Below are 22,733 nucleotides of genomic sequence, written 5' to 3' on the forward strand. Positions count from 1 at the left end.
TCAAGGAAGATAAGAAATCAGCTCAAAAGAAGGAACATTATCCAAAACCTTATCCAATCTTATCTTATCCTATCCTTGCCTAACCTAACCTTATCTTATCCTATCTTATCCAAATCAATTTGTGCCTTGATTCCAGCTATTTCTAAGCGATAATTATGTATTTAAACTATATATTTCAGATTCTAGAACCCTTAACCCCTAAATTGGTGCTAAAACATCTTTTCTAGAAGCATCTAAAAATCTGGCGATTTTCCCCTTTTCTAGAAGCTTTAGAACCTGAAATCTCAATCATTTTCCCTCTTGATTTAGGCCAAATGTATCCCTTTCCTTGTAGGAATTAGTGCCGCACCTTATTGACCCAATCCCCTTTGGTTTTCTGATTGATTTAACCCATTCCACTTAGGTTTTGGTTTCACAATCCTTATCCCATTTTAATTTCAGAAACCTATCCAAATCCTTAGGGATTTTGACATGTATTCCAGCCTATAAATACCAACCCTTGCCGCATAAATCATTCACCACCCTCTACCATATTTTTCTACACCATTCACCATACACACCTCATTGTGCCGTGAGTATTGCAAGGAAGGAAGGACAAGGAGCTACCTGGAGCCGTGCTTGCCATTCAAGACGTTGGATCGTTGGAGCGTTTCTAGGTGTATTCTATCTTTGTTTTTAATGTTTAATTTAAGTTATCTTTGTTTAATTGCGAACATGAGGAACTAATTTCTTTATAGTTAGAGGTGAATTCGAAGCCATGATTATATGTTTTATATGAATTGATTTCATCCAGTTATTGTTTCATGAATTGTGGATGTGGTTTACTTATCGGTTTTATTAAGAACTTGTTCTTGTGTGTTAATTAAGGATGCATATTTAGTTTGCATGCATGAATTTGATGCTAGAGTATAAGGGAATTTCACCTAATCGTTACGAACTTATATTCATGAGTAGTAAAGTCACGATTGTGTTAAGTAAATCCTAGGCAAGAGTAACATGCTTTTCATAGTTATGAATGCCTCATCAATGTTTATGGTTTCCATTGAACTTAATGATCTTTGTTAAGTGTTTCTATCATGCGTATTCCATAGTTAGGGAACTTGATAAAGAATAACTTAGTTGTGATGCGTTATCCATTCAATTCAATGAATCTAGGGAAATCTGAGAATTAATTAGTTCAATACAATTAATTTGGGGCATTGTCATTCATGGTTTGTTGAAAGAATAATTGGAAATTGATTCGTATGCATATGTCATGTGTGGAGAAGGAACCCTCTAACTAGCCTTTCACCATTCTTTTTCATCCAAATTCATTTTTCTTAAGTTTGTTTTCAAAGTTTCTGTTTTAAATTTCAATTTCGTCAAAACAAAATCTCCATTCATTAAGTCTTGTTTTTAGAGTCAAAACCTGTTTTCTTTTGGTCTTTTGAGTCTTTTAAGTTCTATTTTCGTCCAAATCATTTGTTAGGTCTAGAATTGAGTCTTTTTTATTGTTACTTGCTATTTTGAGTGTTTTGAGTTAGTTTTGAGTCTATAGAGTCTAGTTTAGTGTTTTTGAGTCTTATTTGTGTTGATTAGCATCCCTAGTTAATCCTCGGTCTAGAACTATCCCTATTTGCTTAAATACTACAATTGTCATCAATAGGGTTTAATTTGTGTGTCACAGAATGATCAATAATAAGCTGGAACAGATCACTATAGCACGATGCCCTTCCTGCAGAACCATACAACCCAGACAAAGGAATCTAAATCAAATTCAAACCCAGCATCGCTATCCGAAGAACTCGAGAAGCTTCAACAACCTTTCTCTGACACCATCGCCAAAAAGCAAAGCCTCGCCATACCACACCCACTACTTTGTCGACAACAAAAGTATCCCATATCATTAGGGTCGAACGTACTCTACATTTGATGGACTTGTTTTGACCCTCAAATTCTTGAGTCGGTCTTATACTCTGGAGGAAAAGCAGAAAACCTTCCAGTCCAGTTCAAGAATAAGCCTGTGGAAAGTTACTTCTTCAAAAGCAAAAGTATCTCATATCATCTCTTCTCCATTTTCTTCTCCTTATCCTTGTTGCTGTTTACAACACAAGGAGAAGGAGAACAATCAACCGGAAGCCGAAGTCGAACCTCCGATCCAGGTTGCTTGCTTGGAAGTCTGATTGCTTACCTTGTATGTTACCTCATTCGGCAGACCTTCTCACTCAAAAACTTGGGGGACTCCTGTTATAGGATTTGTATTGTGCTTGACCAAGCCCAAAACTACAAGTAAGCTTCAAGTGAAATTGATACATTACCTTGTGCATCTCTACCGGTTAGAGATACAACTCCTGGATGAAGGAAAATTACTTCAAGAGAAGATGCCACATCTACTTATGAGACAAATAAAGCAAGTAAAAACGATACCACACTTCTATACTTAGAAGTTTTGTGATTACTCAATGGCTTGGATCTTGCAAGTCCATAACCAGGAAGCTTCCTTCACTCGAGAACTTAGGGGAGCACTGTTTGTACCATACTTGACCAACCCCGAAACTACTAAGCACCGGTCAACATTATACCGCCAAGGACCCACAAGAGTCTCCCTCCAGCCAGGAGCCCAATCACAATGCGACACACATCAACATCAGAGGCCAATCATAACGCGACACGTGGCAACATCAGAGGCCAATCACAGCACGACACGTGTCAATGTCAGAATGAAACTAGAAACTCTCTTCTATAAATAGAGATCATTCTCTCACAATATTTCCTAATGTCATTTGTACTAAATCATTCATTAGGACTCACTAAAGAAGAGCTTGAACCTATGTACTTGTGTAAACCCTTCACAATTAATGAGAAGTCCTCTACTCCATGGACGTAGCCAATCTGGGTGAACCATGTACATCTTGTGTTTGCTTCCCTGTCTCTATCCATTTGCATACTTATCCACACTAGTGACTTAAGCAATCTAGCGAAGGTCACAAACTTAACACTTTCTATTATACCAAAGTCCTCACTGATTTTGTGCATCAACATTGTTAATTACGAAGAAAAAGAAGAGTGCTACAATGGATTGCACCATAACAATCGTTTTGTCAACTAAGACGGTCAAAACTCTAAAATGCAAATGATCACAAACTAAGCAGTGAGTGCAAGAGTTCGACAAAAAAAGCAGTGAGTGCAAGAGGATTGGAGTTGAACTGCGTTTTATAACATCATTAATTAGGATTTTTTATTTTTCGTTTATAGTTTGTTCTTGAAGAATTGGAAATTGGGACCTATTCCAAGGTCTGGGGAAACACAGCCACACCATTAACCAGTCGGTTTCATATGATTTATTATTATTTGTGTGATGCTTGAACTTCTATTATGTGTGTACATTTAGAAATACTTGTTTCTTACTTTTAGCCCCTAAGGCTCATTTTTTATTTGTTCTTCTTTTAGACTTTTTTCTTTGGTTGAATACGGAGGACTGCACAACCGCTGCTTCTTCACGTTCAAAAGAAGTAAATAAATAAAAGGAAACGTAGGAAAAATGTACTAGAAAAAGATAAGGAAGATATTGCCTGGAGGCTGGAATTATGCACTAGATTAATAAGATAACAGCATGGCAAGTTCCCTAGATATTTATCTTTGAAAATTATTTATAGTAGATCAAACAGCATCTTAAGCTGGACAAATTAGCAGCAATATCATACCCCACTGCAAACAAGACCACAGCTTGTAATTTGTCCCCTTGTAAGACAAGGACTAGGGTATTAATTAGGTATTAGTCAGTTGAAGTTAGGGGTGGATTGGATGAATCTAAAGGAGTGACCATCGCAAACAATGGAATTTTTTACCACTTTACTATAGTTTCTGTTAGTTTATAGGCTCCATGCATGTCGCAATCTTTATGGTCCTTCCCAATTACTAAATGTTTGAATTTTACTACATACTATTTTGGGATGAAAGTGTCAATATTTTGTTACAAAGGTTTCCAAGGGATCTGTTCAAAACCTGAAACAACAGCACTATCAATCTTCACTTAACCAAAGAAAAAAAAAAAGCACAACTGCAAAATTGCGCTTTGGTATGAATACGTATATACCTAGCTATAGGATATGTGAAAACAAAAGGCAAAAAAAAAAAAAAAAAAAAAAAAAAAATCAAAATCAATTTTTAGGAAAATATAAAACAAATACAAAGAACTCTTTGGTCTGTTTTCACTTGCACTCTAAACTTTTGAGCGTCTTCGATGACAGATCGAATGCAATGGAGCAGTCCATGGTGGAAGCCTTCTTCTTTTTCATTATTAACATCAATTCAACCTTTCCGGTCAAACTAGCCGTGCTATTGAGAGTTAACACCCCGGAGCTCAATTCATTCCCAAGATTGGAACCCGTCAGTGCATTCGAATTCAAGCTCACCTCGACGTTCACTTTTTTGGTGGAAAGCATTCCAGCCTTGCTCTTCGGAATAACCACTTGTCCGACAGCAGCTCCTTGGTACAAAAACGTGACAGTGCTAGCATCAAACTTGTAAGGACCCCAGTTTGTGTTCTTGATCTTGATTTGGGTTGTGAATTTCGTGTCGAATGAAGGTGTTGCCGGGAAGGAGTTGAGTTCTTGGATGTTGATGTTGCCTAGCCTGACCTTCGGGGTCTTAACTTTCATAACAGTAAGACTAATCACGGTTATGACAATAATTTGAAATACAATGAAAATTGCAACATAAATGGCTAACTTGATTCTCTTCTTGCGTTTGAGCTCGTCAGCTGATTGCAAAGACTCAGCATCACTTCTTTGGTAACCATTGGTTGCGGGGACTGAAGGATAAACCTGTTGGGTCTTATCAGCCATCTTAATTGCTTTTGCTGAATAAAAGCTTCGAAAGAAAAATGATCTGTTTGGTTTCTCTCTTTTTCTATGTTAAAATATGAACTGATGAGCAAATGTGTTGCTTGTGTGAATGTTTGTTGTGTGGAGCTTGGTATATATATAGTGTTTTGGATAGTGAGTTAACTAGAGGCATCAGCGGTGTTAATAATTTTCTGGAAAATGGAACCATAACGTGCAAATAATTTCTTTGTATTTTATTGACTTGTAGTTGTAGACTTGTAACACTCCAGTAGATGATTGAGAATATGATTAGAAACCTGTTCATTATAGTATTATATAATAGGGATTAGGCTTATTTGTTGATTTGTTCCTTTAAACTGTCATGTAATCCCATTTTAATCGCTGAAATTGATTTTGTCTTCCTTTGCCTCCTAAAACAACTATTTTCATCTCATTTAGTCTCGATTCATCCATTTTTATACATTCCATCAAATAAACGTTAAATTAGAGAGTAGTGTGGACATTTCATTATTGAAAGTGAAATAGCTCTTTGCCTCCAACATATATGCCCCCTAAAACAATCTCACAACTCTAATTCAAACTCATGTCCATCTCTCTTTCGGATTGGTGCGAAGCTGTAGCCATTGGCAAAAGTAAATAATAGGTTGTGTTTTAAAATCGAATCCAACGGCTTCAACTACAACTCTACACCAATCTGCCAAAAAAAAAGGCGCAAAAGATACGGATGGGGGCTTGAATTTGAGTTATAAAAAAAATGGAGTTTGGATTGTTTTCGCAAATAAGTTGGAGGCAAAGAGTTGTGTCAAAAATAAAATGTCGATACTAATCTTTAATTCAACATCTATTTGATAAAATGGACAAAAATTAGATGAACTGAGAATAATGAGACGAAAATAGAAATTCAAATGGTCGAAATGAGATAAAACTAATTCTACAAAATAAAATAAGACTAAATGTCAATTTATGAAGCAAAATCAAATAATAAACCAATAATAGTATATGTATTCAACACAAAACAAATAAGGGTTTCTCCAAGTGTGACAGAGTCAAAGCTAGAAGTAGATATTTTTATTTTCATTTTTTAGCTATTTAATTATTTCCACTGTAAGAAGAAGAGTACGGGCTGGTTTGGTATTGCTGTGCTTTGAAAAAAAACTGATGTGAGAATAAGCGGCTGTGCTGTGAGAATAAGCGGATGTGAAATAAATCAGCAGAGTGTTTGGTAAACTTTTTTGTAAAAGTGCTTTTGGAAAAAAAAAGCAGCCTGATAGTGGGTCTTTTCATTAAAGGAGCACTGTAGCTCCATGTGTTTTGAAAAAAAACCAGTTTTCCAAAGCTGCAAATAGCAACTTCAGTTTTTTCCTTTGATTTCAGCTTATTCTCACAGCAGCTTCCAAAATAAGCCTTTTTTTTTTTCAGTTTACCAAACATCTAAAACCCTCATAGCTTTTTTTCATGGGTGCTTTTTTTTTAAGCACTTCACTCTCAAACCACCCTTACGTCAAGTGAATTACTATTCTACAGGGAACCTATTAGACCATCTAGAAGGCGAGTAAGTCAAAGACTGCTAACCGTCTGCGCTTATGGTCTTTACCTTAGACCATCTAGAGCACTACAAAAACATGTATCTGGCACTGGTGGCAACTAGAGCACTATTGGTCCCTCCACATCATAATATATGCGTTAACAAAAAATACACGACCGGGCAGGGTATTATTTTTCTTTTCCTTTCGATGATTTCATCTCAATATGTTTTATATATCCTATTAGCCATGTGTCCACACGCTATGCGTTGTGTTATTAAATTTAATCTATCAATTTGCTATGACTTATATTTATATCAATTTTTTTAGGCAAATTTTTTTTAATAAAGAAAATTGGCTTTGAAGAAGTTGGGGTGGGTGTGGAGGTTTTGAAAGTGGGGACGTGGGCGGTTGAGTTTTATTTTTATTTCTGTTTATTCTTTTTTTTTATTTGTTATAGTATTTTTATTTGTTATAGTATTTTTATTTGTTGTTTGACATAATTATCCATACTCAATTAACTAATTTTTTTTTTTAAATTTGGTTATTTGTAGAGGGGTATAATTGTATTTTCATGCGTTTTTGGTTGAGAAGAGGTATTGTCTTAGTAACAGTACGGTTGGTGAGGCTTCAATTAGTTAACACAACTAGTAAGACTAGACTATCTCTAATTCAAGGATAGGAAATTACAAAAGCACCATATTTTTATTATTAATATATATGAGGTTAGTCCGTTTTTCCATCCAAGATAATGGACCTGTTATCTCCACCTCTAAGACCATCTCTGTAACATCCCACATCGCCTAGGGGAGCGATCTTTAAATGTATATTCTCATTCCTACCTAGCACGAGGCATTTTGAGAGCTCACTGGCTTCGGGTTCCGTCGGAACTCCGAAGTTAAGTGAGAAGGGGGCTAGAGCACTCCCATGATGAGTGACCCACTGGGAAGTTGCTCGTGAGTTCCTAGAAACAAAATCGTAAGGGCATGGTCAGGGTCCAAAACGGACAATATCGTGCTACGGTGGTGGAGCGGGGCCGGGAAGTGGTCCGTCCCGGGCCGGGATGTGACAATTGGTATCAGAGCCAATCCCTGGCTGGAAGTGTGCCGACGAGGACATCCGCCCCGGGCCGGGATGTGACAATCTCCAACCTTTATATTAAAACCTAAAATTTTTAGCCTAGAAAATTTAGGTTTTAACCCAGAAACAGGTTTTTTTGCTCCAACCCTTTTGGGTTAAAATTTTAGCCCAAATTATTAACGAATGAATTTAGCCTAATTTTTTTCTTGAAGTAACTTTTTTAAAAGAAAAATTTATGTAGACTATCCTAATTTAATTTTATGAATATTTTAACGTAAAAATATTTAGATTCTGACAAATATTGAAAAATCACTAACCGACACCATGAAACTCGTTAAACACTATGAAAAAACATAAAACACATAAAAAAAAAAATTTAATTACTTTAGCCGTTAGATTTAAATTTGGACCGTTAAATATTTTTGTTTTACCGTTGAATTTCATCAAATTAAATCTTAACCGTTGGATTCAATGAATTTATAAATATAAAACTAAAAAAAAAATATACATATATGGTGGATCAACCCCACTAACCCTGGGGGGAATTCTGGGCAGTTTGTTAAGCTTTTTGTATTTTAAGGGGAAAGAGAGCAGATCTCCTCTACAAGAATAGAGAGTAAGAAAGTCTCTTTAATCTTTCTTGTTTGCTAACAATTTTGGAATTAATTTTTGTATTATCTATCTTTTTTCTGACAAAGGTTTTGATGTAAAAAAATTTCAAATTTCAAAAAAAAAAAAAAAATTTATTGATTACACACAAATGGATGGGTATATTATAGAGTTTTGGTATTAGATCTGATTTGGAATATTAATAATATTATTTTGACGATTATATTTAAATCTAAGTTGTAAACACCCGTCCCTAATTTTACAATTTTATTAATTTTGAAAGAGTGAATTGACGAAAATGCCCCTAATGGTGATGTGTTATTGATTTTTGTTGACTGTTATTTCATGATGCGTATGAGCTATTATTTTACCGTATTCTTGAAGTACTCAATGGTACGATCGCGTGGGCACAAGCAAATTTGAACTTGAAGCTACGATGGAGATTGTACGAACTTACGAAAGCAAAGGGTATTTTAGTAAATTCACTATCCTATATAATTGGCCTAAGTTATTTTATTATTTTCCTTTCAAATTTTGTTTAGTACCCATGCCCACCACTCACTCTCTTCCACGTGGGATTTTCCTCCTCACACATCCGGACCCCCTCTCTCTTCTATATTTTTTTCCCTCACATCTTTCCCACTCTAACTTTCTCCCTCTCCGGAAATCACACATCACCACCTCCGCCGAAGCCACGCGGTGGAGACCGCACCAACCACCACCACCTTAAGACCCTCCTAGTCTTGATCTCAAACTAGGCCGAGGCCCTTCTCTTTCATTCTCTCTCTACACAATGGCACCATCACTGTGCATATTTTCCTCTGGCGAGCTTTTGAACTTCCGACAATGGTAAGTTCCAAAACCACCTAAAATTTCTTGGATCGTGTTTTGGTATATGTTTCTAGCTTTTCGAAGGTCTTTAGCTTTGGTGCAGAAATCAACTCGAGGAAACTTCCCTAGTTTTTCAACGAGAGCCACGATTTTTGGAGGTGATTTTCAGGCCTCTCTAGCCACCTATTTTACTTGGGTAAGGTAGATTCAATTTCCTCGCCCTTTTTATCTTTATTTTGGTTTAATTTTGGAGTGAAATGGCTAAAAATCGAGCTCGATCACAACTCCAAAAGTTTCCCAGCCAAACCAGCCCGAAGAAAACGAAAAGGTCCAAATCCAACTCGGACCCACGAGTCTGACCCCTGTCCATTTTTGAAATCAAAGGGAATATTCCTTTAGATATTCTGTTAACTCCGAGATAACTTTAACGGAATATCTGTCTGAGGGTGGAATATTCCATTCAAGTTAACTTTTGACAATTAGTTGACTTTTTCAAAATTTTCTCGAAAATCCTTCAAGGTTAATTTCGATGCCCTAAGTCCCTTTTTGACATCCGTTTAGTGAAATTTCAAAGTTTTAACATAGTTGACAGTCAGGGTGGCCCGGTTGACTTTTTAGGGTTGACCGTTGATTTTTCGTTGTCTTTTTACGAAAATTGCCCATGACCCTACGTAGCGTATTTCAACGCCCTAATTTCAAATATGCACTCCGTTTTCTCAAATTTAATCGTTTTAGTTGAGTTTTACTAATGAGACCCAATATTATTCTTAGGTGTGATTACTATCAGAGACTCCAACTTCTCCAATCCGAACGGCTGTGACCTCGTAAGTATCTGTGAGTGGTCTTTTCTTTTATATAGCTTATATATTAATTTAGTTTCCATATATATATATATATATATATATATCTATATATATATATTTAATAATGAATTTTCTACGTGATTGCCATAATTAAATTAATGTTTATAAGAAATGTCGTAATGTTGAGAATTATGAAATTATTTTGAATCCTACAAGATGCATATGTATGCGTACTATTATGGGATGCCTTTATATATGCAGCATGAATAGTGCTATGTTGACTAGAATTACCGATTTACTGTTGCATGATCATATTTACATTATCTGCTCATCGTGTGCTGTACTGGTGTTAGTACTCATCCGAGAGCTAGGGCTAGTCTTTCACGTGTATGTTCACATTGCACTGTTTGCTCACTTTGGATCCATTGTAGTTGTCAGTCTTGTCCTAGATTGCTATAGGCAATTATGGCTCGTATGTGATGTGTATAGCGCTAGCCTTCACGTGATTGTGGTACCATAACGTACATCTACATGAACTCGTGTGTCAGCATGTGTTAATGAGCACTCAATATGATAGGTTTGCTTATTTGAGATTATGTGATTACGGACGTCATGTGTTTATTTACAAAAGTGTGTGGCGTATTGCATTCTTGAGATACTGCTGGCTATGGTAAGTATTTTCATACTATACGTAGTATGTTATATTTAAAAACTATACTTGTTTTATGACAAAGAGTTATTATATTTTCGAAAAGGTTTTACAAAACTTTATTTTTAGGCCCACTCACCCATTTCGACCCTCCATGTTTAGTAGCAGAGCTTTTGTGACGACGAGGATTCTGTGCTGGTAAAGGTGATTACCTTTGATGGTATAATTTTTATCCTACCTTTACTGTACTTTTCTTATGATCTGACATCACATGTGAATTGGGTTCAATCCTGCTCACATGCGCACTCTTACATTTAGGCACTTTAGATTTAAATTTATTCACTTTTTTCACATCACTATACTTTATGATTTCGTCACCTTCCTGATGTCAGCCAACACAGCTCGATTCGAAGTCTAAGTGGACATTCCGGATCAGGATGTGTTATAAGCCGTTGAATCTTTTTTATTACCGTTAAAATTTATTAAATTGGATTTGAGCCGTTGAATTTAAAAGTAATCTAAGAGGCGCGACAACTGATAGATGTTAACGGTCATGAAATCACATTGGCACATTTCATCCTACCGTATGCTGCAGCAAACTAGATCATCCCCACGTCAGTAGAACTGACGCGTGGGCCCTGCCTGTCCCCATTTTTCACATGGGTTTGTTGCAACAATGGGCCGCATTTTCCACCCAAAATCTTATTGACCCGGGATGGATACACAACCCAAATACCAACTCTCAATCCCAAAATCTTGTTTTTCCCACCCCAAAATACACACCTTAGAGAGGAAATATACCCAAATTATGAGATTTTATTTTCCCACACTTGGGTTAGAGCCAGTCTAAATAGACTCCAAAAACTGCTTCTTCATGTTTTTGTTAACTTAGCTACTAAATAGACTCCAAAAACTATTTTGTCCAACGAGTTTAACTTAAGCATAAACATTTTCAAGAGACTCCTTATAGTTTCGTTACTTTAGCTAGTAAATAAACTCCAAAAATTGTTTTGGTTAGCCAGTTAAACTTAGCATCAACAACTATTCTAACAAACTTTGAATATTTTATTATTCTTGAAAATAGTTTAATATTTTTAATTTTACCTCAAAAATATTTTTAGTGCTTTCTTTAAGTTAAATTCTCTCGCCTTTAGCTAAATTTAGCTAGTTAATTACTATTTCTGTAATTTAGGTTAAACGCTTACGGAATGACTATTCCTATAAGTTAAATTCATAGACTAGTGACACATTCTTTAAGGATGCATCGTAGCATGAAGCGTGACAGAAATATTGTTGCTCAAGACATGAGCTCTGCTTACACCATTGATATGATCGTTGCCATGTGGATTCTCCGGCACATCAAGAGGGTTTAGATTTTAGCCTCATGATGTGCCACTAATCTTATTATGCTTCCCTGTTTGCTTATTCTGATGCTGATTGGATGAGTTGTCTGCATACACTACGTTCCACTACCAGTTATCTTGTCCATCTTGGATCCAATTTCATCTCATGGTGTTCCAGGGAAAACAACTGACTATTTCTCTATCTAGTGTGGAATCGGCCAAGTATATACACTTGCTCATGCATGCCAAGACGACATTAATTTTACTTTGTTTTTTGTGAACTTGGTGTTTGGTTGTCCTTCCCAATTCCCCATTGTGACAACCTCAGTGCCACCTACCTTGTTGCCAATCTGGTTCATCATGCCCACATGCCACATTAAACATGATTACCACTTTGTTCGTGAAAAAGTAGCTTTTGGGTAGTCATTGGGTTTGTTATAGCTCCTCTGCTAATCAACTCGCTGACCTTCTCACCAATGCTCTTCACAAGCCATGCCATGAGCTTCTCTGTTTCAAACTCGACCGAATGACTTGTCCAGTTTGCGTAGGAGGACTGCTACAATTGAAATAGTATCTCCAAATTCTTCTCCATTATTATAGTTTTCCTTATATAATTGTAAATCTTAATTGTACTTATTATATTCTTGCCATAATAAGTTAGAAGCACGGCATATATATATATACAGATTGCTTAAGGGAAGGGATCCCTATTTTTTGAAAAAAATGGGGATCCCGTGTGGGGCCCACTTCACATCGAATTTCAACGATTCGAACCGTCTATTTTGTTAGTCTCGATTCATAGATCATCCTCGCAAAAATTCAATTCAATCCGAAACCATTTGCCTATTTAATTATCAAGATCAAATTTCATTGTTTCTTATATAACAAAGTATTCGTTCATTTCCTTGAACCCAATTAGATGTCTTAAACATTTCCGATTTAGCTAATATTTTATAAGGATGATCTATGAATCGAGACTAACAAAATAGACGGTTCGGATCGTTAAAATTCAATGTGGAGTGGGCCCCACACCTAATCCCCATTTTTTTCAAAAAATGAGGATCCCTTCCCTTAAGCAATCTGTATTGTAACATATTCACAATAAACAGTACAAAGAATCATAATTCAACACGATGATTTTTTACTGAAACATAGAAAACAAGACAAATAAATGGGCATAGCAACACTTTTTGTGTTTATATAACCTTGTTGAATCAGTGCTATGTTTTAAGTGGCCTGTTTAGAAGTTCCCTTAATATTAAAGATATAGAAAGTTCGAAGTTTTTTTTTTTATTATTGAATTTGTAATCGTACATCAAAGTCCTCGTTTGGTATTGCTGTGCTTTGAAAAAAAAACTGCTTCTGGTATACTGGGAGAATAAACAGCTGTGAAATAAAGCAGTAGTGTTTGATAAACTTTTTTGTAAAAGTGCTTTTGGAAAAAAAAATAAGCAGTATTATAATGTTTAGTAAACTTTTATGTAAAACAGCTGTGACTGTGTGAAATGACCAAAAAAGGTATAACACTAGATGTGCCATTAATTTAATTTTCTTAACAAATAAAGGTGAGTTATTAAATATACTTTTTTTTTAAAAGAAAATTATTTATAAACTTTATCTTAAACATATAATCCAACTTTTAACAAGAAATCATAATCCAACGTCAACAAGAAATCATAATCCAACGTCAACAAGAAATCATAATCCAACATTCAACATACAATCAAACATTTATGTTGTTTCACATTTTTAGCTTTTTTTCAAAGCTCATTTTCGCTGCTTCACGTTTTCAGCTTTTTTCATCAAAAACTGTGAAAATAAGCTGTTTTTAAGTGTTTACCGAACACGTTTTTGAGCTTAGCTTTATTTTATACTCATTTTTTTTATAAAAGTACCTCCGTACCAAACCAGTACTAAGTCGATCGGAACTTGTTTGGTAAAATCACAGGCGGAGCTAATGCATGCTTACATTGCCTAGTAGGGGCAGCTGCGCTCACTTGGAAAATTAGTGTAGGCTTTGTCCCATAATTTGGAGTGGCAAATTGAAAATTATATAACCTGTTAGGAAAAGCAGCGAGGAAGCCACATGTGTGGCCCAGATTAAAAGAAAGAAGATAAAGGAGGGAAATGGATGGATGGCATAAAAAGAAGAGGAGAGAAAGGAGAGAGACGCCCAATCAGGAAGCAAAAAAAGGAAAGAAAGGACGGGGAACAGGCAAATCAGACAAGAGAGAAAGGAGGGAAAATGAGGGAGAGCATAGCACTAAATCTTCTTGACCCGTTTCGACCCGTGCGACCCGGCGCTATTGATTTCCGATGCCTTTCAAGGTGTTTTTCGAGCTTTCCTCAACCAACCACCACCTAAGAATAACTACATGGCCTTCCCTCTCCCATTTACACCTAAATTCCATTTCGTTTGACCCCCAAATCACTAAGAACAAACTGTACAGGTTCATGGGTGCACAGCGGCGAATCCATTAGTCCTGTAATGATTTCCTTCGATCTCCACAACCATTACACTCTCCTTGAACCCAAGAACAAAGCCCAAACAACCTTGGAGGTGGGAGAGCACCGGAGGCGACGGATCGAAACCACCCATTTCTAAGGTTTCCGGCAGGTTCGTGGCGAATTGAGGCTTTTCCCAGCCAAATTAGTCTTAGTCACATGTATGAAAGTTGCTCCACTCATTGAGATCTTCATTCTTGTAAAATTTGGGAATTTTGGAGTTGTTCGATTTTCTAGTGAATCGAGGTGGTCAGCCGCCACGCATGGCAGTGCGTGAGGGAAAACCCCAAGGTCCTTCCTTAGGTTCCTCGACGTGCCAAATCCGAATCCACCATCCGTTTTCCCAAATTCTAATGTTTTAGTAGAGTTTTACTCAAGGGTCCATAATTGTGTTTATGCGTATTGGCGGGAAGCGACATCATCCTATCTAGCTCGAGTGGTTCTCAGGCAATAAAATCTGTGAGTGGACCCCTTCTTAAACTATATATTTTATAAATATTAGCCTAGCATGCATGATTTATTTCACGATTTGAACGTGATTTATATTATGGATTTATATTATGGCTTTATAGATTTCTATACTTATGGTTTAAGTGAAATTAAGATTTACGAAGGTTATTATTTATCTAACCTACATTTCACTAAAGGTGATGAATTATGGATTTACATACAAAAATTATATGGCTTTCAAACATGATTTATATTATGGATTCATGAGATGACGCTTTGAGTTTTGATGAGCTCTGGTTTTGATATGAGATTTTGAGTTATGTTTTTGGTACTTACCTAGTGTGTTATCATACGGCACATCTAGACACCATGGGTATAGATGTTTATGGCCATAGGACACAGATGATGGATGAGTGAGTTATGATATACATTATACTCCTAGCTTTACTGCCGAAGGCGGTGTTGGACAGCTTCATTAGCCACTGCTAGTGTCGGTGTGGATGCTTTGCTATTTAATTTAGCTTCACCTACGGGTGATGGACAAGTTATTCAGCTTCACGTTCGGGTGATGGACAAGTACTGCATTCGGGCGATTATGATACGCCTAGTTAAGTACCTCATTGATGAGATTTACGGATTTGCCTTCAGGCGACATTTTCAGCATTATTGAGCATGGTTTTACACGTACATGTTTTACAAAGGTTTTGCGTGGCATACTATGGTTTTCATTAAACCTATATGTAGTACTATATATGTGTTTTCAAAACAGGAGGTTACTATGTTCATAAAGAAAACTGTTTTTTATTATTAATATTATTATTATAAACTTTGGTCCACTCACCTTTTCTGTTTTTGCACCCCCTCAAGAGTTAGGATCGAGGCACATGATCCCAGCGTCAAGGTACTTCAACTTAGTTATTGTGACACCCCGTCCTAGAATAAAATTTTATCGATGACATGAGATGACTATTCTGCCCTTGGACGTTTTGTGTGGTGGTGTGGTAGGTTAGAATTTGGACCAATTAGTGCTAGGTCCTATTATTTTGGAACCAATTAAGACTTAGATGGTATTTCTTTGGTTTTGGTTGTTGACCCACGTGTGCCCCACACACACACACACACACTTACTCTCTCTCTCTCCCTCTCTCTCTCTCTCTCTTTCCTCATGGATTTTTCTGAAAATCTGTAAAATTGTACAGACGAACTTGGAACCAACCATTTCATGCACGGGTCGACGTTAAGAAGGTAAGATTTGAACTCCTTGCAAGTCTCTGAGTTCATATAGACCATTTTTAGATCTTAAAACCTTTAAAAACCTCTAGAACTTGAACCCTATATTTCATGCACTGTTCATGCACTAATTAATGTGAAGTTTTTAGGAGTTTTTAAGGACATAGAGAGCTTTGAATCATCCTCACGAAGCTCAGAATTATCGAGCTCTCTCCAGCAAGTTTTTGTTGATTTCAAGCCTTGAAATTGGTAAGGATGTGTTCTTCTAGTTATAAGCTTTAAATTGAGACCAATTTCATGAGTTTTGGTTAAGATATGACTGAGATACAAGGTTTTAAAGTTTTTCCCAGTTTTCGGTAACAGCGACGGTCGCCGGAGTTCGAAGGTACGGGATGATGGAATATTCCTAACCACGTTGGTTAGTTTTAACGGTTTCTGTTACTTTTTAACTGAATATTCCTAATGGGGTTAGGGGATTCTGTTAGGGTCCCTGCGCGTAGGGCCGTGCCCTTGCCGGCCCGTGAGGGCTCCAAAATTATTTTAAAAATTTGGGTGTGTTCGTGTAGTTGTGTAGGTCACAATGGTATATTTATATACCTCATTTGAGCAATGTATGAGAAGTTATTAGCTAGTATTGGTTATGTGCTTTAAATAACGTTTATTCAGTTATTTCACATATAGGTGAGACCTATCTCAAGGACAAGCACAGTCAATGACGACTCGGGGGCTACGACCCTTCGACCTACCAGTGAGTGGCCTTTTGGTTTTAATATATATGTATATGCTTGGTATTTTCCCAGAAAATGCATTTAAATGAGTTATGATTTAAATTGCCATGCCTAATGTTTTATATTTAGAAAATTCATATGATGTTTGCATATATATATATATATATATATATAATTGTGGTGTTGAGGACGCTCAGGTAAGTCCCAGGTGAGTTTATGAATTGTGAATGTGAATAATGGTTGTGATTAATTGAGAAACATTGAGCTCATGAACCTGCACCTTGATGTTAGTGATTTAGCCAGAGATATGGCACATGCATGTATATAATGTCACCTCCCGCACCATATGCTCACATTGGATCCAATTTAGGTGCACAGTCTTGTCGTATAAACCATTATAGGTGGTTCCGACTCATAGGTGACTAGCGATTTATCGCACAGCTATCATGAGAAAGTAGCATTGAGCATAACTATATTACACCCAGTCTTGTCACATAGACCCTTCCAATGGTTCCGACTCGTGTGCAATGTAGTGTCGTATAGGTCACCTGTAGTGACTCCGGTTAGAGTGACTAATGAGCTATGAATTCAGCCGTATAGACTTCTGCAGGGGTTCCGACTAATATGTTATTTTCCATGAATTTATTTTCACTTGAGTTACTTATTCTGTTTTATATTTGGCATGGCATACTTATGTTTATGGATATGTGAAGCATGATTTGAATATATATATATATATATATATATATATATATATATATATATATATATATTTCTAGGAAAATTATACATGTTTTACGGCGAGGGGTTAGAGTGTTTGTTAATGAAATGATTTTGTGCCCCTCTAGGTTTTAGGTAGACTTGATGTTGGTGGCATTTGAGGATCTCGGCGGTTCTGACAGCATATAATATTCGTAAGATATCTTTTGGTACTGTATAACTAGTACTTGTCCTACTAGACTGCACCTAGACTTTCTATGCTCTGATTAGGTGCATTTACACTTGTATCTCATTCCTAGCACTTCCTACTTATTAGTGCACATTAGTTAGCTTTCAGTTTTTATTTATTCGTATATTTCTTATCCTTATCGCTTCCGCACTATGCACATGGCTACGTCACCCTCACGTGACGGCCAGCACACCTTGATTTTAGGTCGGGGTGTGTCAGTTATCCTCGAGTCTTCTTGGCGTAGGTTTCATTTCCTTGTTCATATCTTTTTATAGTCATTCTTTCATGTTATTCTTAGTTGGTAGTATGCTCTAATCACATTCCTACTTTGGTATAATCGTTCTAATTACATACAGTTTAATTATGTGCTTGTTTAAAATGGTTTTGTCACCATCGGGTGTCGGTTAGCACGTGCTTACCTTGATATTTGGGGATATCGGGGTTGGGGCATGTCATCCCGCTTCCCATTTTTGGCACCCGCCCAAATTTAAGGATTTTGCGTGACGAAATATTATTAAATTTTGCTTCGTCGTGTAAAATTTATTAAAATAATTTTTACTATAGAATTTAAAATAAAAAATTAAATACAAAATAAAATAAACAAAGTTTATGCAACGAAATATCAATATTCGTCGTGCAAAATTTAAAAAAATGATAAAAAAGAAAAAAAATTAGTTTAACAATATAAAATATAAAATTAAATAAATAGGGTTTAGGTGACGAAATATTAATATTCATCACGCAAAGTTTTAAAAAAATAATAAAATCTATGAAAATAAATTTATTTCATAATTTAAATAAAAAAGAAAATAAATTGGGTTTAGGCACGAAATATTTGGATTTCGTCGCGCAATGGTTTTAAATTTTTTATTTTATTTTATCTCCTCTGTAATCAACTCGCAGACCTTTTCACCAAGGCTCTTCACAAACCATGCCATGGTCTGAACAAACATGTCCTGCGTAGGAGGATGCTACAATTGAAATAGTATCTCCGAATTCTTCTCTGGTATCATTGTTTTCCTTGTATAATTGTAAATCCTAATTGTACTTATTATATGATTCTTGCCATAATAAGTTAGAAAACAAGACAAATGAATGGGCATAGCAACGCTCATTGTATTTGTAGAACCTTGTTGAATCAATGCTATGTTTTAAGTGGCCTCTTTAGAAGTTCCCTTAATATCAAAGATACAAAAAGTAAGAGGTTTTTAGTTTTAAATTGAAATTGTAATCGTACTTCATAATTAAAGTCTTAGTCGATCGGAAATTGTTTGGTAAAAATCACGGGCGGAGCTAATGCACGCCTAGTGTGTGCAGGCTGTGCAGATGCGCTCACTTGGAAAAATAGTGCAGGCTTTGTCCGATTAATTTGGAGTGGCAAATTATAGAACCCGAGCGTAGTAAAACCTCCACTTAGAAAAGCAGTTGAGGCTTTGTCCCAATTGTAATTTCATAATTTAACCATATTTAGTTGATTTTTTTACGCTCCATATGAGTAATTAAAATTTTGGCTCTGTTAGTGATAAAAATCAGCCTTAGTAAAACAAATGACAACATCAAGTGATTCAAAAACCAAAAGCAGCATTATAAACAACGTATGTATGTAGGAAATATAAAGATCAATGAATTAAACAAGCCAATAACTAGTCTTGATCACTGGCAAAGATGTAGAGTACTAGTACTAACTCTAATGCCAATTAGCTACTCTGTTTTCACTTGCATTGCAAACTTTTGAGCGTCTTGGCTGACAGATCAAATGCAATGGTGCAGTCCATGGTGGAAGACTTCTTCTTCTTCATTATAAGCATCAGTTCAACCTTTCCAGTCACCTTAGCCGCACTGTTGAGAGTCAACACCCCGCTGCTCAATTCACTGCCAAGATTAGAGCCGCTTAATGCACTCGAACTCAAGCTCACATCGACGTTCATTTTTTTGGTGGAAAGCATTCCAGCCTTGCTCTTTGGAATAACGACTTGCCCAACAGCTGCGCCTTGGTACAGAAACGTGACAGTGCTTGCATCAAACTTGTAAGGACCCCAGTTTGTGTTTTTCACCTTGATTTGGGTTGTGAATTTTGTGTCGAATAAAGGTGTTGCCGGGACGGAGTTGAGTTCTTGGACGTTGATGTTGCCTAGCCTGACCTTAGGGGTCTTAACTTTCATGACAGTGAGACTGATCACAGTTATGACAATGATCTGAAACACAATGAAAACACCGACATAAATGGCCAACTTGATTCTCTTCTTGCGTTTGAGCTCATCGGCTGATTGCAAAGACTCTGCATCACCTCTCTGGTAACCATTTGCCGGTGCCAAGGGATAGGCCTGGTTGGTTTTCTCAGCCATGTTTCTTTTGTTTTCTGGTATGAAATGGGGAGGAAACTTTCCCTGCTTTTGTTTCGTGGGTTCGGTTTTCTTGGATTAAACTTGATAGTTGAGGAAGTTGTTTGTGGAAATATTGGAATAGTAACGTGCTATATAGTGGTTGAATTGTGAGTGACTCTTTGGAAATTTACCCAGGACCCTTCTAAGGGTAATTCAATGTCCTGAATCTGTTTTTGACGTTAGTTTTCTCAAATTCAATCGTTTGAGTATAGTTTTGGTAATCGTACTCTTTATATGCTTAGGTGCAATTTCTAGCGGCGATTCTGTTATTCCTATTTGTACGGTTGTGCACCAACGGTGTAAGGTGAGTGGACCCCTTCTAAAATGCATTTTTTTATAGTAGAAATGCATACATGAAAAGCATGATTTAATGATTATATTTTATGAAATGTTTTGATGAGATAACATGCTTATTGAGGCTAGTTTGAATTATTACTATTTTTCTTATACCGTGTTTTTTATAGAATATCTGATGGATGACGATATAATATTTAGAACATGTTTCGAACAACTCTTTATAGTATAGATGATGGATGACTTTATACCATGAAGTTACTATTCAAATATATGTATGTTCAATGGTTTTGTACTTACCTAGTGGTCCCTATTCTGCTACGGGGCGAGGGATAGATTCCGCCACGGGCAAGGTTACTATGTTGGCATAGGGCCTGAAAAAATAATCTCTAACTATGGGTTGATAGACACGGGAAGTTGACACGGGACCTGAAGGTGATTTTCCTCTGGCCATTGGCATAAGGACGAGGAGCTGGCACGGGGCTTGGAGTGAGATTGGACATTCACTAGCGATTACTATATATACGAGATATGTTTTGAGACATTGCATGGCATGCTAGGTTTCGGAAAACTTATTTTTATTTATCATGCTATATGTGTTTTCATAAAACCTAGGGGGTTAGTATGTTGATAACTGTTTCAGTATTATTATATATATCAACTTGGTCCACTCATGTTTGTTTTGTGCCCCCTTCAGGAATTAGAATCGAGGTGTACAATCCCGGCTTCAAGGCACTTCCGCATCGGCATCTTCGAGTCCTTTCGGTGTAGGACCCATCCTTTGTTTCATTCAATTTTATACTATTTCTTTTAGTGTTATAGTTAGTTGTATGCTCTGAACACGTTCCTTAAACGCATATTCATTATATTTAAATTTATAAGTCTGATTTATTTCTTGTTCTCAACATTTACATTCAAGAAATGGCTTTCGTCACCCTCAGGTGTCGGCCAACACATGCCTATCCTGGTGTTCGGGGAATATTGGAATCGGGGTGTGTCACAAATGATGTCTCCTAAGACGTTTTGCACACATATAAATGGTAGTAGATTAAATTGTAATCTTACTGGCTTATGGAACCGTTGAATATATATGCCTAAAATGTAGTAAGTACAAACTAAAAAAAAAGAAAAAAAGAAAAAATAGGGCATCATATTTAAAAAATAAGTACAGCAATAATAATGTATTCCTGCAGAAAATACACTAAACTCACAAAGAGTGAAAAAAAATGAAAAAATAACAAATCAAGAATTAATATGGATCTCGCAAGTCTGATCACTTGCACTGCAAACTTTTGAGCGTCTTTGATGACAAATCAAATGCAATGGTACAATCCATGGTGGAAGATTTCTTCTTCTTCATTATCAACATAAGTTCAACCTTTCCTGTCAACTTAGCCGCGCTGTTGAGAGTCAACACCCCGCTGCTCAATTCACTGCCAAGATTGGAACCGCTTAATGCACTCGAACTCAAGCTCACATCCGCGTTCATTTTTTTGGTGGAAAGCATTCCAGCCTTGCTCTTTGGAATAACTACTTGCCCAACAGCCGCGCCTTGGTACAGAAACGTGACAGTGCTTGCATCAAACTTGTAAGGACCCCAGTTTGTGTTTTTCACCTTGATTTGGGTTGTGAATTTTGTGTCGAATGAAGGCGTTGCCGGGACGGAGTTGAGTTCTTGGACGTTGATGTTGCCTAGCCTGACCTTAGGGGTCTTAACTTTCATGACAGTGAGACTGATCACAGTTATGACAATGATCTGAAATACAATGAAAACACCGACATAAATGGCCAACTTGATTCTCTTCTTGCGTTTGAGCTCATCGGCTGATTGCAAAGACTCTGCATCACCTCTCTGGTAACCATTTGCCGGTGCCAAGGGATAGGCCTGGTTGGTTTTCTCAGCCATGTTTCTTTTGTTTTCTGGTATGAAATGGGGTGGAAACTTTCCCTGCTTTTGTTTTGTGGGTTCGGTTTTCTTGGATTAAACTTGATAGCGGAGGGAGTTGTTTGTGGAAATATTGGAAGAGTAGCGTGCTATATATAGTGTTTGGAGTTTGGCCCATTTTCAATGAGTTAAGAGGGGGAATGTATTTCCAGGAAATCGCGAGTTGGGGTAAGAATTTTATTGCTGACGCCAAACGCGTCCAAAGCCGAATGTGAAAACTTACTTTTGACTTCTAGATGATGGATGAGTTTTGAGAGGACTTTTAGCATATTAATCATCAAGAGAAGCTTCGATTCTATCCGTTGGCATACACCACATCTCCCAAATGGCAGGTGAGATTGTGAATCATTACTCTATAATAATCACCCTTCACTAATCAAATTGTTTATAGTATTATCATGATTTATATCTTCTTAATTTGATTGATTCTGTTGTCCAATAAGGTTTCCTCTTCAATATTGCTTGTGAACCATCATAAGCAAGAATTTCAAAACTCTTGAAGACTAAAAGTTTCGGTCCTTTAGAGCAGAGGGATTAATATAAATTATGAAGCTAATAGATGCGAATACAAAGCTGTAAACTTA

The 22,733-nt window shown here is 36.6% G+C and overlaps 2 protein-coding genes and 1 long non-coding RNA gene across 8 annotated transcripts; 1 reads left to right on the top strand and 2 right to left on the bottom strand.

Annotated features, from left to right (window-relative positions):
- Positions 1–4,190: 4,190 nt before the first annotated feature.
- LOC114825464 (late embryogenesis abundant protein At1g64065-like) lies at positions 4,191–4,826 on the bottom strand. Its single transcript, XM_029104189.1, has one exon. The coding sequence runs from the start codon at positions 4,824–4,826 to the stop codon at positions 4,191–4,193; it is 636 nt and encodes a 211-aa protein (XP_028960022.1).
- Positions 4,827–8,591: 3,765 nt separating this feature from the next.
- Positions 8,592–21,095, top strand: LOC114825672 (uncharacterized). 6 transcript variants are annotated; one of them, XR_011582029.1, is made up of 9 exons: positions 8,592–8,887; positions 8,973–9,065; positions 9,641–9,693; positions 15,819–15,864; positions 15,999–16,098; positions 16,200–16,234; positions 16,531–16,597; positions 17,426–17,491; positions 20,902–21,095. It is a non-coding gene; the product is annotated as an uncharacterized lncRNA (long non-coding RNA). The 6 variants fall into 6 exon arrangements; XR_011582030.1 differs by lacking the exon at positions 17,426–17,491 and having other exon boundaries at positions 16,190–16,234; XR_011582032.1 differs by lacking the exon at positions 17,426–17,491 and having other exon boundaries at positions 16,200–16,267.
- A 382-nt stretch (positions 21,096–21,477) lies between these two features.
- On the bottom strand, positions 21,478–22,110 carry LOC103426355 (late embryogenesis abundant protein At1g64065-like). The gene has a single exon (XM_070823212.1). The coding sequence runs from the start codon at positions 22,108–22,110 to the stop codon at positions 21,478–21,480; it is 633 nt and encodes a 210-aa protein (XP_070679313.1).
- Between the last annotated feature and the right edge of the window lie 623 nt (positions 22,111–22,733).

The sequence above is a fragment of the Malus domestica genome, chromosome 06 (genome assembly GCF_042453785.1).
Source record: "Malus domestica chromosome 06, GDT2T_hap1".
Taxonomy (NCBI): Eukaryota; Viridiplantae; Streptophyta; class Magnoliopsida; order Rosales; family Rosaceae; genus Malus; species Malus domestica.